General features: G+C 41.6%; 1 protein-coding gene across 5 annotated transcripts in view; it reads right to left on the bottom strand.

Moving 5' to 3' along the window:
- The window catches only part of carmil3 (capping protein regulator and myosin 1 linker 3), an 86,540-nt gene that overhangs the window by 30,015 nt on the left and 39,805 nt on the right, over nt 1-16,720 (bottom strand). For all 5 annotated transcript variants that reach the window (XM_087178144.1, XM_023421925.2, XM_023421924.2 and 2 more), the window contains exons 14-18: nt 15,589-15,666; nt 9,852-9,928; nt 5,090-5,194; nt 584-653; nt 392-473 (exon numbers count right to left, since the gene is read on the bottom strand). In XM_087178144.1, the coding sequence (XP_087034270.1) occupies nt 392-473; nt 584-653; nt 5,090-5,194; nt 9,852-9,928; nt 15,589-15,666 (412 nt within the window). The remainder of the gene's footprint in view (nt 1-391; nt 474-583; nt 654-5,089; nt 5,195-9,851; nt 9,929-15,588; nt 15,667-16,720) is intronic.

The following is a 16,720-nucleotide window of genomic DNA, read 5'->3' on the forward strand; positions in this document are numbered from 1 at the left end:
AATCTAAATGTACAAGCATTTCAGATACAGTAGGTGTCACTGACTGAATCCTTGCTGCTCTGTTAGTAAAAACATTGTACTAAATAATATTAAAATTTTAAGGGGAATAAAGTATAAAGACCTTGAAATACATGTTGACACCCAGCTGGATGTATCAATCTCCTTTAAAGGGGTACTCCAACAATTAAAGGAGCCATTCGTAAACTTCACACTTCCAGTTTGTAACGCAGGCTGCTATCATCAGGGTTAGATTGATAGTTACTCACTAGTTTTCAAATGATGCATTTCAAATAAAAACTGCACGTCAGAGCCCAGACCATGGCGCCTGCCATCAGAAGGGTTTCAACAGTGTGTCACCTTGCGGGTGTATGAGCAGGCGTGTGTCTCTTACCATTATCGGCGATGTCTAAAGTCCCCACGCACGAAACTCGAGGAAAGAGCTCCTGAATCACCCCGGCACCTGCTGACCTCAACTGTGGGTGGAAGACAGAGAGGAGTGGAACATGATGGGACAGCCACGAGCATTAATCTATGAAGAAGATGAGTGAATATACCTAGAGCAGCACAGACTGACAGAGCGTACCTCACAGCTGCTGATGTCCAGGTGTAAATCAGTGATATGAGGGTTATTGGACAGACCCAGGAACAGAGCCCTGAAGGAAAACACAGGCAGGGTTGGATAGGAAAAGAGAGAGAGGGAGAGAGGGAGAGAGAGAGAGAGGGAGAGAGATAGAGAACAGGAGAATGCAAAAGCAAAGATAGAAGCAAAAAAGATTAATGGAAAAGCAGATAAGGAAGGAGAGGAGTGAGCAGAATGATAGGTAGATAAGAAGAAATGGGGGAGAAACAAAGGGCAATTAATGGACAAAGGCAAGGCGAAGATGACAGAGTGAAAAAATTAGAGAAGGGAAGATCAGTCCCACATAAATCCAATTGCTGCTTTTCCTCCCTCTAACAACCTGAACGGATCATCCGACCCCTCCCCGGTGCCCCAGCCTGCTCCACGTTCTCGTCTGCACACCTAAAAGTTTTAGAGCCATCTTAAAGGATTTAGAGAAAAGTAGCTTAGGAAGAAGATTCATAGCTCACTAAGTCCCCACCAGAAATCACCTCAAAAACCTTCAGTATTTATTCAGTATAGTTGGCCAACTGTTGTGTGTGAAGACACAGACACACGGGCCAAGCTGGATGCAGAAAGGAAAACTACATTTGCACATCAAGGCCCTGCTGGAGCTTGTTCTTGTGCAATGAATACACATTTAAGAGTTATGCACCATGAGGAGGTAATGAGGAGAAGTGCTAAGTGGGGAGTCCACTCCATCCATTTTGGCTGGGATCCATCATGCAGCACACAATCATCTCAATTGTTGGCAGTTTGCTTTGTTTACTCAGCGACTGATGGTGCTTTTTGGCTACGAGGAGCAAACAGCAGGCTGAACACCTAACAGAGAAACTGTAATATAGCGATACTCCACTCATCCCTGTAGGGAAACTCGCTTTTTGCTCGGCTGCTCACTGAGCTGGTTTAGTTACAGATCTCCTGAAGCTGGTCAGGATACAGAGTCCTGCACAAAGACACATAAACACAGCGGACGCTGTCCAAATACGGACACTTCAATCCGTGTCCTCTGATTGAAGGCCAGTTCACTAACATTACAGAAAATAGCTCCACTGTTGAAGAAGAAACGTTTGAAGCCTAATGTGAGCCTTGATGATTGAATCTCCTCGAGGCTTTGGATGCTAATTACTCCCCATATGGTATAAAGCTATTTTAGTATTCAAGCCTGAGACAATAAAAACAAGAAAAATAAATGCTGAGTGGCTTTGCTTGTACTGATGGTGGAGCATACCAATGTGCATGAGCTATGCATTAGGGTCAGATTGCCAGCAAGAGAACGCCAGGATAAATAATTTAAAGTTCCTCTCCAGACATGTTTTAAACTCTGTAAAATACTCTGCTGTGATGAATATTTTGTTTAACATGGTTTTTCCACACAAACTGGGGCTGGAAGCACATCTATTCTTACTTCCTCATCGACAACTCTGGATCATGTGCCCCACCCCACCGCCGCTGCTGGCGCTCGGTTGACAGATAAAACAGCAGTGTGAACAAAACCGGCAGCTAGAAGACGTTATCAGAACGGTTAGAGTAGTTCATCGGTCATGTTGTTTGTTAGCTTGTAACTGGCAGTGGCTGACGCAGTGTTAGTGGCTGTGCTAATGCAGACTCCTGCTCTCTGTACTGAAAGGTTTTTGGATTTATTTTGCCCCCCCCGTTCCCACAAGTTGACGGGATTGGTTCTTTTGTTATGACGTATGAATCCCTGGTTGTTTGAATCTGTTTTTATGAGACTGTCATTCCTTCACTGCGGTGCAAGGTGGAAATACACAGTCATGGCGTTGACTGCTTATTTCCCTCATATTCCCAATAGGTCTTGTATTATATAAAAAAACATCATATGGAAATGTTAACAAGGTTAAAAGCTTGATTTTCATCAGAGGGGGTATTTAAATTGTTTGACTCCGTGCTTTAGGATCATGAGTGGATATAGTTTTAGCATGAGTGGCCCAGGTGAGAATGTATCCTCTAGCACTCGAAGGCCTCGAGTTGACTAAATATTTCAGCAGCACAAATGCTTGTTGACACAGAGAGGTGGTATCAGTACTTTGAATAACACACACACACACACACACACACACACACACACACACACACACACACACACACACACACACACACAGAATAATAAGCTGCATGGGTTGTCATAGGTAGAAGATACTCAAATCATAAACCTTCACCTGAGCTAAACATAGCATTATTTCAGATCTGCAGAGTTTCATGGCTCCAGGAGAAACACTGGCTCCAGTGTTAGAAATAAGGCAACATGTCCCCTACACCTCCTGATGTGCAGTATTTCATTTCTTAATTGGATTATTTTATGGATTTCATTTACTCCTACTGTGTGTGACAGTCATTACAAAAAGGCTGTCACAATACATTCACTTAGTTTATAATTCTAAGCCTATAGTAATATTCCTATAATATTCCAGTTAGCACTGTGATGCAGTAATATCCAGAAGGATTAAGTGACTTTACAGTGATATTTTACATCCTTTTATCTCTTTTATAATGCCACTATAATATTTAGAATATTGCTGTTATATCTTTTCTCTCAGTGTTTTATTTATTATTCACTTAACATATGATATAGTAACAAACTTTCTGCTGTGGTTCCTCAGTGAGTTTATGCTATCGTTCTTACATAATGTCAGTATAATATTACTCGAACCGCCTGATGTGTATATTAGAGCATCGTCTTGGCTTTTGTTGCTGTTTATTCTGCCAGATAAGTGTGTTCGTTCTGTCCAGAGCTTCTCTAAACGAAGGGGAAGAGAGATTCAGTTGCCAGTTGGCTGTCACAAGTGGTGATGCACTAGTCAAGGCTGAATATAGTCAGCAGAATATTCATTACACAACCACATCAGGAACGCCATAACTAATGCAGCATTAATAAAAACACTCAGAGGAGATTTGGTTACCAAATGAGTGAGTGCTGGGGTGTCGGCCACTGATTATACTAGTTTACCATTGTAAATAGGGACGTACCAGTCCAACTTCTTGTATAATAGTTTCTGACTTTAACTTTGTGTATTTGTCGGTCTCACTCACCATTTCACGTAACATGAAGCCAGGGTTTATAATGACAGTGACAAAGAAACTGCACTTAATGTGGATTGGTTATGTCATGATTGCAGACCATAATTAGGACACTGATTCAGATTCAGTGCATGTGATTGGTGCATCCTTAGTGATAATTTGGGTTATTTGATGTAGTGTTGTGGTACTTATCTATAGTCAGTGTGTTTCCTGCATTAGATTCAGATCAGCGTGTTTCCAGTTCAGAAAGCAGAAACTACAGAAGCTGAGTGATGTGCTGCTGTGGACAAGGTCAGTAAAAAATGTGTTTTAGCCACTTAAAAAAAAACCCACAGAAAACAGCTAATATCAGTTTAAGTGTACGCTTTATTTTGAACATTTCCACCGCTTTATCTTGCTGTCAAACAGCCCTTTCCTGTGGCGCGCTGTAGGTGCGCTTGTGCACAGGAATACGGTAGTTCCAAAGGAAAGGTTTGACTGCAAGATAAAGCAGTGAAAATATTCCAAATAAAATGTACACTTTTCTGTGGGCATGTTTAAAAGTGGCTAAACCACGTTTCTCAGCTGACCCCGTCCACAGCTGCTCGTCACTCAGCTTCTGTGCCGGTGCTCCTGCTGCTTCTCTGAACTGGGAGCTCACTGATCTGAATCTACTGCAGGTAATACACTGACTATAGAGAAGTACCTCACACAACCCCACGTCAAATAACCTGAGCTATCACTTTAAGGATGCACTGATCACATGTTCTGACCCGGAATCGGTGCCTTTATAATGATCTGGTATCATTTCGCTTTCAAACCTCAGTAAAATCGGACATTTATTATGTAATATACTACCATCTCAACCAAACTGAGTCTACACTTAATGAATCCTAATGACAACACACATTGTTCCCCATTTAAACTTGAATATGTTCCCTGACCCTCTTTCTATGAACTTGGATTCAGATGGTGCTTTGGTAACTTGATCAGAAATGCAGGTCACATTCTTTTTGGTTTTCCCACCGATATAGTGAAAAAAGTGGCCTTAAAAAAACATGAGTGTATCTTGATGGTGCATCTTTCTTGGATCGATTTATTTATTTTGTATTATTTTGTTATATTTATACAGGTTTTTATATCTGGATGTATCTTATGAGTAGTGTGGCCAGCTATATGCAAAGTGACTTGGGGGATAGCATCTTTCATACACCTTGGTTATATATCTATTGTATTTCTGCTGTACTGAATTACAATCTGATCATCCCAGATACATACAGTAACAATGACACAAGCGAGAGGGGTCGGACTGAATGAAGTTAAGATGTCCAGCTGCTCCTTTTTCAGCCCTTTGCTGTTCAAACAATACCAGTGATTTGAATCGATGATATGCTCACAGATCCTCAGGGTTTCAAAGGTCACTCTAAATCCACGCCTGTGACAGTGACTCACCTCAGTGAATCAGGTGGGACTTTCATAGAGGCCAGGCTGACATGGGTCAGGCTGAATGCTGAGCTGAAGAACTGGCGGAAAGTTGGCAGAGAATCCCTGGCTTTCCTGGAAAAGAACAGTAAAGAAGAGGAGAGAAAGGTTTAGAAATATGAATGGGAACAGGAGGGCAGAGGGTGAGCATTAACGATGGATCACGATCAGGCATTTCGACAGACAGAAAATGAAAGGTGGTGAGGGAACGATGAGGACAGATAAGCGACTGATCGAGACAAGACAGAGGATGACAGAAGGACGTGATACGCTGACAGAGAGTGACAGAAAGATTGCAGCAGACGAGCGGAGAAGTGACAGAGAGGGAACGGAGCAACAGGAATGAGAGAGAAAAAGAAGGCTAAAAGCAGACAGATGCTGCCTGTGACATTTAGGTCAGTATTATATCAAGCAGACAAAGTGAAAAGGTGAAGTTGGCATTAATTACTGCCACCAGTTAAAAAGGTAACACTGACCAATTATCCAACCATCTGTCTGGCATATACAATACATTAGCCTATGTGTGTGTGTGTGTGTGTGTGTGTGTGTGTGTAGACTACAACATCCCTCTGAGTCACGGTACATAAGGAGACTATCACAGCACTCACAGGATGGATGTAGTACACCGGTTCAGAGCTGTGTTTAGAACTTGTCAGAGCAGCCAATCTGCCATTTCAACCCCAACTGCACAAATAATTCACCACAGGGGAGGAAGAGAAGCGGGGGTTTGGAGATGGCAGGAGAAAGTGATGAGAGGCAAGAAGGAGGAGGAGGAGGAGGAAAGAGATAGAGAGAGGGGAAGAATGAATTCATCTTCCAGAAAGACGAGGTTCGTTGTTCTGGAACAGATTACCTGCTACCTCTCTCTTCAGGCAACTGATATTTTGTTTACTTGAGCAGCACAGAAGCTTTTTTTTTATCTTTTATTTTTTTTTACTACTCTGCTCTTTCATCCTCATTCTGATAAACAACAGGTACTGTTTTCAGCAATGAGGGTCTTTTAATGCGCACGCACACACACACACACACACACACACACACACAGAAAAACACAGAGAGCTTGAAATTTACTTTATAGCTCACCAGCCAAAATTTTGACAGTCACAATGAATTTTCATCGTTTTCTTAAAGCCAACAATCTCATCACGTCAGAGAAGATGAAAGCCACAGCTCGGTTAATATGACACTAATCTATAACATGACACGTCATTTCAGGTTTTTTCCAGGCGGACATTTTGGCTCATCTTTGCGGGAAAAGCACAGGTGCAGCTAATTTCGATAACGAGGACTCAGCTCCATAAATGGGAAGCAGTCATTAATGTTATTAACTACATCAAACTATGTCTGCGAAACCGTTTTACTTTTACTTCCATTGTACAACTTTTCTTTTTGCTACAGAACCCTTTCGCAACAGATACGGATGTGTAGATCATTTTCTATACTTCTTATACTTCGCACACTCGCCTCCTTTTACACATATGATGACATCCCGATGTGGTCTAATTGCCGAGGACTCACGTGGCAGTAAAAGTTTATTGGTTGCCTCAGAATGAAGCCGCTCCTGATTGAACTAACCTTTGTTACTCAGCTCTAAACCCGAGGTAAAGCGGAGGCTGAAGGAGATCCCATTAGTAAGCTGCTGCAGGTCAGACAAGTAGTGGACGAATCAAAATGATGATGCGCACTAGATGAAAAATAGACTTTATTTCAGTGTATCTACAGCTGCACAACTGCCGAGTCACAAAATTGCTGTTGAGTTTCATTTGCCACCAAACTACTTCTACACTGAAGTCAAGCGTTGAAGTGTCTCATACTTTTTTTTTCTCTGTGTATTTTCCAAACAAATAGATTTCAAATCAGCCTCAAATCATTTGAAAACCTTCTCTTCAAAGAATCCTTCATCTCCTCTCAGCAGTTTTATTTTAATTATCTTCTAAAAAGCTTCCAGCAGTTACACTTGAACTGACTTCAGCAGTTTCAAAAGACTTCAAACACCTCAACTCTTCTTCATGCTCATGTTTCCACCTCCACTGACTCCTGAACTACTTTGATTGTTTTAACTTCAACTGACATTTCACTTCCTTTAACTGCTTTGACTCCAGCAGCCACTTCCATACAGAGACATTTTGAAGTTTTCAAAAACTCTGCAAGTTACAGACATTTAAACTTTTTCAAACATTTCAACAATTGCGATTTTTAAGCTGCGAGCACAGATATGGTGGCGTGCATGATCTTCTCTCAAAATAAAACCACACATTACAACACATGAGACAGGTATTGAGCGAAGCCTGACTTTCACTAATTCCACTAAATCAAATTCAGGCTAAAAACGAGACATCGCCTGCCTCTAGCAGCATATCTGTAATACTGTGCATACCTCCGGGACATCATAACTGAAAAGCTGCTCTGCACTCTCCCCTCTGATTGCTGAGCCAATTTTGTCATGTGCCCATGTGTTTGGCACAGCTGTTTAATAGGTATGAGACCCGTAATGTGACTGGCTGAGAATATAATGACTAATCACTACACCCTTCCAATTTCTATTCCACTCTGCGCATATTGTGCTGTGAGTATTATCCCTTATTGTCCTTGTGCACATGACCCACTGCTTTACACTGATTGTTATGATTGCGCTGTTAAAACAGGACCATTAAAATATGATTTAGCACTTGCCAAGTTGGTTTGTAACTTGACAACATTATCTACCACAGGTGATTTGTGGAGGATGTTAATTTCAAGCCCCACACACACAGAAGCTAAGCCGAAAGACAATTTTATTCCTCGAGCTGCAGTGCATCCATTTCCCCCCCCCGTGATAAAGCAAATGTATGGTTGACCGACTCACACGTCTTCCAGAAAGCTCCAACATTCAGCCCACGCAGATAAAAGCATGTTAACTTGGTTAAAAGATAAAACTGCATGTGGTGAGAGGAAACAAATAGAAAAGAAAAATGAGAGATGAAGGCCGGGGGAGGGGGTGGGGGGGGTGGAAGTAGGAGAAAATGGAGTTATGAGGGGTAAAAATGGAAAAGGTCATAAGGGAGAGAGCGACGGTGGGAGGGAGGAGAAAAGACGGAGATGAAGACAGTCAGATAGCTGTGAGGGAGAACCAGGCGGCTGCATTACAAGCCCCTGTCACTGCTTCTGATAACCTCCAAGTGTGTGGGACACCAGCTTTTTTCTGACCTGCTTCGTCATAATTAGCATACAGCCTGTCAGGACTCCGCGATACAGAACGGCTTCTGTCGCATAAGCAGATGCAGTGTCACCGTCTCTCTCACACGACAGATCTCCAGAGAGCTGCATCAGCACTTTGTTACCACGTGTGCACATGTGTGTGTGTGTGTGTAACCGTGTCTACATGGACAGCTCATTGTTTCTCACGAGTGCAACATCTGTGTGTGTGTGTGTGTGTGTGATGGGTGAAGGAGGGGTCTGAGGCGGTCCGTTCCATATTCATGAGCGGCAGCCGCGCGGTTCTTATCAGCTCGGTTCAGCTTTGTGGCTCTGTGTTGTCACCACAACACGGCAGCCGTCTGACCGGCAGCAACTGAGCCGCCGTGCATTTAATACCAGAAGACCCATGACCGGCAGGAGGTGGAATGAACTATGAACAGAGGGGGAAAAGGAAAGGAGGGAGGGAGGAGGGGAGGAGGGGAGGAGGAGCAGGAGGATGCGAGGCATGTGAGGCATGTGAGTGGTGGGGAAGAAGATGAAGGGTGATAAAGAAAGAGGAAGAGGAGCAGGAGGGGATGATGGAGTGAAGGAAACAGTGAGAAAGAAGAGAGGGATAAGAGAGGTGGAAAACAGCCACTGGAAGCAAAGGATTAAAACCAGCCAGAGAAGATGGATGGAGTGTGGATGTCAACAGTAAGGGGGGGGGGGGAATTCAATCTTCTCATTATAAACTGAGTTGAGAAAGAAGAGTTATGCGGCCAAGAGCTCCAGCAAGAGAGGGAATTCACATAACAAAAAGTAAGTAAGGTGAAAAACTGAACAAGAGGTGCAGCCAGATATATGCAAAAAAGAAAAAAGTAAATGATGGAAAAAGAGAGAGAGAGATACGGTAGATACAAAGAAACAGAAGGAAAAAAAATGCAGGCGTGGGAGCCTGGGGAATGGAACCATAATTCCCATCTAAAATTAGTCTCATTTTTCTCTGTAATTCATGTAATGCAATATGCTGAGCAGGGAAGCTCCTGGGCTCCTGGGGGACATGACATGATGAGAGCCGGAGCTGCTTCTTGCCTGCTAGCTAGGTAAACACACACACACACACACACACACACACACACACACACACACACACACATATAAAATACACTTGCGGGAATGCATACAAGTGCTTGACAGACAGAACACTTGTTAGCAAACAGAGACATGTGTACATTACAGAAAGACGGAAGCACACACACACACACACACACACACACACACACACACACACACACACACACACACACACACACACACACACACAGAGTAAGGCAGAGCAAATGAGAGGAGCGAGGCGAACGTGCACGTTAATTCCGTCAGTGAGGTCCAGAGCTAAACACTAATCTACAGCAGAAAATAAATGATGATGCTCGCTCTGCTCGCTGCCTCCTGACTGGAATTCCTCCAGAGCCGTTTGGCTGAGTCAGAGGAGGAAAACTAATGGGTCTGTGCGCTTTAAGGAAAGTACAAGAAATGAATCAGTTAACAGGGATTTACACTGGAGGTGAACACCCACCTGTGAGAGAAGGAGTTCTTGGACAAGTTCAGGTAGGAGAGGTCAGCGCAGCACCCTCGCAGCAAGGCACCGAACAACTGGCAGAGAGACAGAGAGACAAACGGGTGTTGTGTTACGTTCACTACAGTGAACACGGTTGTGTCGTACAGCAGTTGTTTTGGCTACGAGGCTGCACAAATGGTTGCAGTGTCGATTAAAGCTGATGCACACAGACGGGTTAAAAAAAAAAAGATGCTACTATATTTCAGCTGAAACTTCTTCAATAAAAATGTCCCTGCAGCGCTACAGATACAAACGGGTCCAGCAGTCTGAGACTGCTTTCCCATCAGGAACATGAGGTGCTAAGTCCAGAACAAAATGAGATGTAAAATCAGGATAAAAACAGTCTTTGCTTTTATCCTTCTTGTGCCATATGGTTGGGATTTGTTCAAGATAACACAATGTTTACCAAGTTTATTAAATAACACAACAGGTGGGTTGAGCTTCTGTTGAATGTGATTTCTAAGACAAATGGCATCATCAGATCTGAATGTCAAATTCTCCAATATGGCTTTCTGTGTTTCTGTTAAGACTAGTTGCTCGAGATGAGGAAGATGCTCCATTACTGCTATGTACATGTGAGCAGAGCACGAACTGTGTTCTGCTGTTTGGCTCAGATAGTCACTGATGATCCCAGCGTGTGAGCAGCATCTGCAGCTTTTCTTCTGCTCCGCAACATTTCAGTTGGGAGAATATTGTGCCGTTTACTTCGCTACGTTTATCTGACAGCTTAAGATAAAAGAACATATGATAACGTCATAAAAGCACAAGGCATCGGTTAAGATTTAAACCGGAAGCTCTCAACGTTTTTGGCTTGTGACAACACGCAGAAAATCAGTATCTAGTTTCAGATGTCTATGAGTTATTAGCATTTCCACCAAAGAGACTTTTGGTTTAATCTAAATAATTAATCAAGGCACAAAGAGGTGAAATTATCACACAAAAGAAAAATTAGAGAAAGTCCAACAAATGAATATAAACTTGTGTATTGCAGCTTTTTTAATCATCTCATGACCCCTCAGATTTCTCCTGGGAACCTTTACAGGTTGGGAACCAATGGACTAATCAGCCCACCTGTATTTAAAGTAGTTAAACCTAGAGTCAAAAATAAAACTCTTATGAGTGTTTTTACTTTAGATTTTTTAATTAAATTTTGCTTTAAATACTTTTACTTAAGTAGGATTTTGAATGCAAGACTCTTACTTATGTAATTTAAATATTTTTTTATTCTTTTATTATTATCATTATTCAATTATTTATTTTATATTGTTATTTTTGGTGTTTGGTTGTTGCTTAAGTATCTAAGTTCTTCTTTCATCACAACTGGCTACACGCACACACACACACACGCACACACACACACACATACATACATATATATATATATATATATACATACATACATATAGTTCAAAATGTCTCAATTCAATGAAAAAGTTTTTCACTTTAAAATATTTATTTTTTTACGGTTGATACAGAACTTTATTTTAATGTGGGAGTGAAATTTGAATTCCATTTTCATACCTCTGGCAATTTGAAAAAGAACAAGGATTTTCCGTGTAGTTTTCACTCCTTTACAGCCTGGAAATCAATTGAAGCTTGAGTTGAACTATTGATTCACTTGTTGAGAAGTTACCTCATTGCAGCATTTCCACTATTTATGGCCACAGAAAATGTTTAGGGTATAAAACTTTTCTAACAGTCTGACAAAAAAGTTTTGAATGTTTTTTTAAATCTATATGCTAAATAGAAAACTATGAATTCATAAAAGAAGAAGAAATCGTGTTTTGGGGTTTTTCTTGATTAATTCTTGTCCATTTAAGGGTCAATGCAGCTAGCTACAGCAGCTGAGTGAAATATAGCAGACACTGTGTTTCTACCAGTCTTTCAAAGTGCGTACGGAAAGTGCTCATCTGTCAGAGAAGTCAACTAATTCCCGAAAGCAGGACCAAATGGGCAATAAGAAGTGTAATTGTATTACACTGAATCAAAGTCAAGCTTTACCCATACCAGGGAAAAAATGAATTACTCACAGTTCCTCATTTTGTTATATTGACTATCCATCAAACGTCAAGTTTCATATTAAAAACTGAGAAAAACGTGTAAGAAATCAAACGTGCTGTGTCACCTGCAGTTTCCCTGCTTACATAACATCATGCTGCAGCACAGACATTCAGCCACCATCCATCCAAGTGTGTATCAACTCAAGCTCTCTTCTTCTGAAGATATCGCTCACTTTCAAACTAAAAGGCTGCGGAAAATATAGGAAATTAATGTTTCGCAAACCTCATGACCCATTTTATCTTGAAATAAAGAAGAAGTACGTGCGTTTGTGAACAGGAGAGTGCTCCGAGCAAATATGAGCAGCATCAAAAAAAACAATTTCTGGTAAGACTCTAAGTATCATCTCATCACTTGTGAGAGGTTAAACTATCAGACGAATCCATTTTTCCCTGGCACTGTGATCCATCACCCAAATTGACTAATCGACCGGCGATGGTATGTCAGCGCAGATTAAAAAAGGAACTTATTAATAATTCAATCCCACAGGCCAACACTAAAAAAGACAAATCCTCCCTCAGACAGTTTCTCTCAAGGATAAATGATAATTAACAAAACAGGACATGAAGCAGCCATTCTAGTCTGCTGGTCTGAAGGGGAGTTTTTAAAAGAGATAAAGACAGACAAATATTGAGAACTTAAAAATAACAGACACACTGACTTCCATTCATGCACATAATTCAACACGAAATCCATGGCCCGCTTTAACAAGAGGGAGGAGGATTAGTTTTCACAGGTCGGACTGTTCCTCCATGGAACCGATTCCTGCCCGACAAGCTCGCTGCTCCCGGGTGTTTAAAAGTGACGTGCAGCGAGTGAGGAGAGCAAACACATCGCAGTGAAGAGGAGGGAGGGAGGAACCACGGCTGGAAGAGAAATTAAGACCCTTCACTGAAGTATAAGTAGAACAACAATGTTTTTGTTTTTTTTCCCCCCCACTCAAAATCCTTTTTTTAAAAAAGTAACACAAGTAGAATAATAAAATAGTATTAATATTTAATGTGTGAGCCGTTGTAGTTGGTCGAGGCGCAGTTGCTTCATTAAGTCTGAGGCAGTTTAAAGTTAAAATCCTAGGGCCGTTTTATAGAAATTTCCTAACTTGCAAATCCTATTTTAACTGTTTGGTAACCATGGTAATTTGGGTTATTAGGATCTGATTAAGGAAAAAAGCCATTACAGATGAATATTTCTGAAGTCAATGTCCCTATCTCATCTTATTTCATCCCGTCTTATCTCAGGTTAAGAAATCCTAAATACTCAATCCAACATCAGTTATCAACTTTTGTGTCTGTTACCTAGCAACAGATGCTACTTTTCCTCATCTCATCTCACTGACCCATTAGATTTCTCATTGAAATCGTACAAACAATGGAACTAAAACAACGACGGGCTCTCAACTTCGAGACAGGTGAGTTTTTTTTGGTGAGATTTACAACAACAACAGTAACACGGGAGATAAGATAAGCCTGTTTCTACAAATTAGTGTTTCGTCGTCAAACCACAACACATCGTTAGCATCTCTGATCAGCCTCTAAGTTCAGCCTGTTGACATTTCGTTGGTTGTGTAAAAGCGATAAAAGATGAGCAACATTGGATGAGACCGTTCCCCTAAGTGGTGGAAAAGTGAAAGTCATATCATCGGCTATCCTTTCTTAAATTAGGATTTGCTGCTGTAATACCAGTTTGGGAAAAATCCTGTCTTATACTTTTCATGTCTTAAAACTTAAGATAGGAAGTTTCTGTAACACAGCCTGAACCGAAATCCACTGCAAGAACCATTCAGTGTGTTTACATTTGAAAATGACCTCGTTATATGGTGGTTTTCATTGTTAGTTTTCATTGTGAGTCCACATGTCCAAGGGATTCACATGAAATGATGCGGCACGTAATGCAGCAGTCCAGTCTGTGATCGTGGCTCACTGACATCAGCCTCACTGTTCACTCTCTTAACACTGTTATCGAGTTACTGCTAATGTAAACTGATCATTTCCTACTGCTGCTCGTTCACAGGGTGACTTTTGTTGTGAAGCAGTCACAGGGACATGCAGTGTGTGTGTGCGTGTGTGTGTGTGTGTGTGTGTGTGTGTGTGTGTGTGTGTGTGTGTGTGTGTGTGTTTGTCATGGTGGTTAGTGCTGACAGCTATCATTCATCAAAAAGGCATTCTGGTATTTTGTTTCAGATGTGCTCCAGGCAGGCCACAGAGCTAGTTAGGAAAAATGTATTTTATCTTGACACAACTTGCACTGAAAACAGCTTCAAATATTTGTATTACACCAACGTATTTCTTCGATCTTTTCTTATGCATTTATTTAACTTAATGAATGACTCAAGTTCTAGACTAAAATGACCTGATAACAACAATGAACAACACTGTTTCTTACGCTGATGATGGCTAAAACAGAAACGCGTCCGTTGATTGCCCCATATTAAATAATAAGACTATTTAACTGCGAGTGCCGGCATTTTCTTATCTTATCAGTGAACAATGCATCAAGGAGAAGCTGATTACATGTTTTGCAAGAAAAATAATCTCCAAAATATGCAAAGTAACCAGTAACAATAGCTGTTAGATAAATGTAGGAAAGTAAAAAACGCAATATTTACTTCTAAAATGTAGAGTTCGTATAAAATAGAATAAAATAAGAGTACACGTACCACAAGTACAGTAAATTAGAGTAAATGTAGTTCTTTATAGTCCACCACTGGGAAGAACACAGTACTGAATCAGCATTGGGATAAAAATGTGTACTATGACAGGACATCATGGCGGCATGGGGGGGGGGGGGGAGGTTGGTTCACTGTTCTGCTGAGGTGTCACTGAGCACGAGCAGAGCTCAGAGCAGATCTGTAGCGGACACTGACCTCTAACCTCCCTGCAGCAGAAGGACAAATGAAAAAAAGGATATTTATGTCTGTTGGATCTAACCTTGCATGTCCCCGCTGCGCGTCCAGCCCTCAGCAGCCGATACAGCACTGACAACGCAGCAGACATAAACAATAAATGTGACCTCCCGATCAACCGGCACTCCTCACAAAACTCTACATCTTCCAGAGGGAGACGGACACCGGCAACATCCCGAGTACAGCTGTAACTTTCAAGTCTGGTGTATCCACAGTGAACTAGGCAGAAGTGCCGTCTCAGCAGTAACCAGCAGGGGCAGAAACATTGAAGCGTGGTCACTGAAGTCTTTCACAGGGAAAGCTCTGTCATCCTTTCAGCTGCTAGCGTATCCGCTAATGCAGCAAGACACTGTTTTGTCACAGTGGCAGACGCAGTTTAAATTTAGACACAGTGACAACACAGACAAATTCATCTCTTTGAAGTGACAAAGATGTGAACAAATACACGAGACAAAAGCTCGTGCATGCCATTCATACAATGGATCATTTGTATAATTCATAAGCGGGTATACATTTGTATTATAGTGCCTTCTAATAGCTTTCACTCAAGGCTTTATGCACAGAGGAGCTCAGAGAAAGGCTGTGAGTCAACTGAGGTAACAGTGTTTTTGCTCAGTGGGCCATTCGTATTCAGGACGCTACGCCTTTCTGTTTCTTGGCCTGAATCCCATCCCAGAGATGCGATCGGACACAGATAGGTGGATAGTGACTGTTACAGAGACAGTGAGTACATACCGAGTCCACAGTGCAGTCTGTCCCAGACAGGTCCAAATGGACCAGGCAGTTGGGCTGGGCCAGGAACAGGTACAGGTTCTGCACAGGAAAAACAATTAGAAAATCAATACAGAAAATATACCTACATGCTATATATAGTGCTGTGCAAAAGCTGTAGGCACTTTAGATGTTTATATCCTTATCCATCATGCAATATCATCAGGAAGGTGTCTGATCAGTCCCTCCAGGGTTTCCTTTCTTCAGGGACAAGAGGAACAAGGAGTCCCGCGACAGATGGTCCGTCCTCCACAGAGCTCTGATCTCAACATCATACACTCAGTCTGGGATTACATGATTTGGGACATGAGAGTACTTAGTTTTTTTTTCTTGTTTACTGCAATAAAGTGAATTGATAAATAAAAACTATTCATGGCATCATGTTTGAAAGCCTCCTCGCTTTACTTTTAGTGCCTAAAACCTCTGCACAGAACTGTTTACACCAAATATACAGCGATTATAAAATGTTTTCACCCCCTTTGGAATTTTTCATGTTTTGTTTTACAACAATGAATCAAAGCAGATTTGATTTGGCTTTTTTGACATTAATCAACAGATAAAAACATTAATATCAAAGTGAGAGCATATCTCCAGAAAGTGATCTAAATTAATTACCGATATAAAATACTAAGCATGTCGAAAGCTAATGGGTTTTAAAAACCACATAATTAAATGGAGATTACCTGTGTGCAATAGGCTTCAGCTGACTGTAGTATAAATGCACCTGTAGCTGGGATGGCGGAAATTTTGTGAGTCTGTTTTGTGGCAAAACTACCACCGTAAAGACAAAGGAAGACTCCGAGCAACTCCATAAAAAAGCTGACTGAAAAGCCAGGAGACGCTTACAAGAACGTTTCCAAGCTACTGAACATCCCCTGGAGTCCAGTTGAATCGATCAGTAAGAAAAGTAGAGAGTTGGGCACAGCTGTAAATCCGCTGAGTGACCGGACGAAGAGACGAGTGAGAGAGGGCCACTCGGAGACCTGTGACACCTCTGAGGAGTTTCATGCCGCAGAGGTTCAGATTGGAGAGACGGAGTATGAATCTGCAGTTGGTCGGATGTTTCACCTTTCACAGCGATATGAAAAAGACTCAT

This window comes from Seriola lalandi, unplaced genomic scaffold (assembly GCF_002814215.2).
Source record: "Seriola lalandi dorsalis isolate HSWRI2012SDOR001 ecotype SW California unplaced genomic scaffold, Sedor1 jcf7180002054677, whole genome shotgun sequence".
NCBI classification, from domain to species: Eukaryota; Metazoa; Chordata; class Actinopteri; order Carangiformes; family Carangidae; genus Seriola; species Seriola lalandi.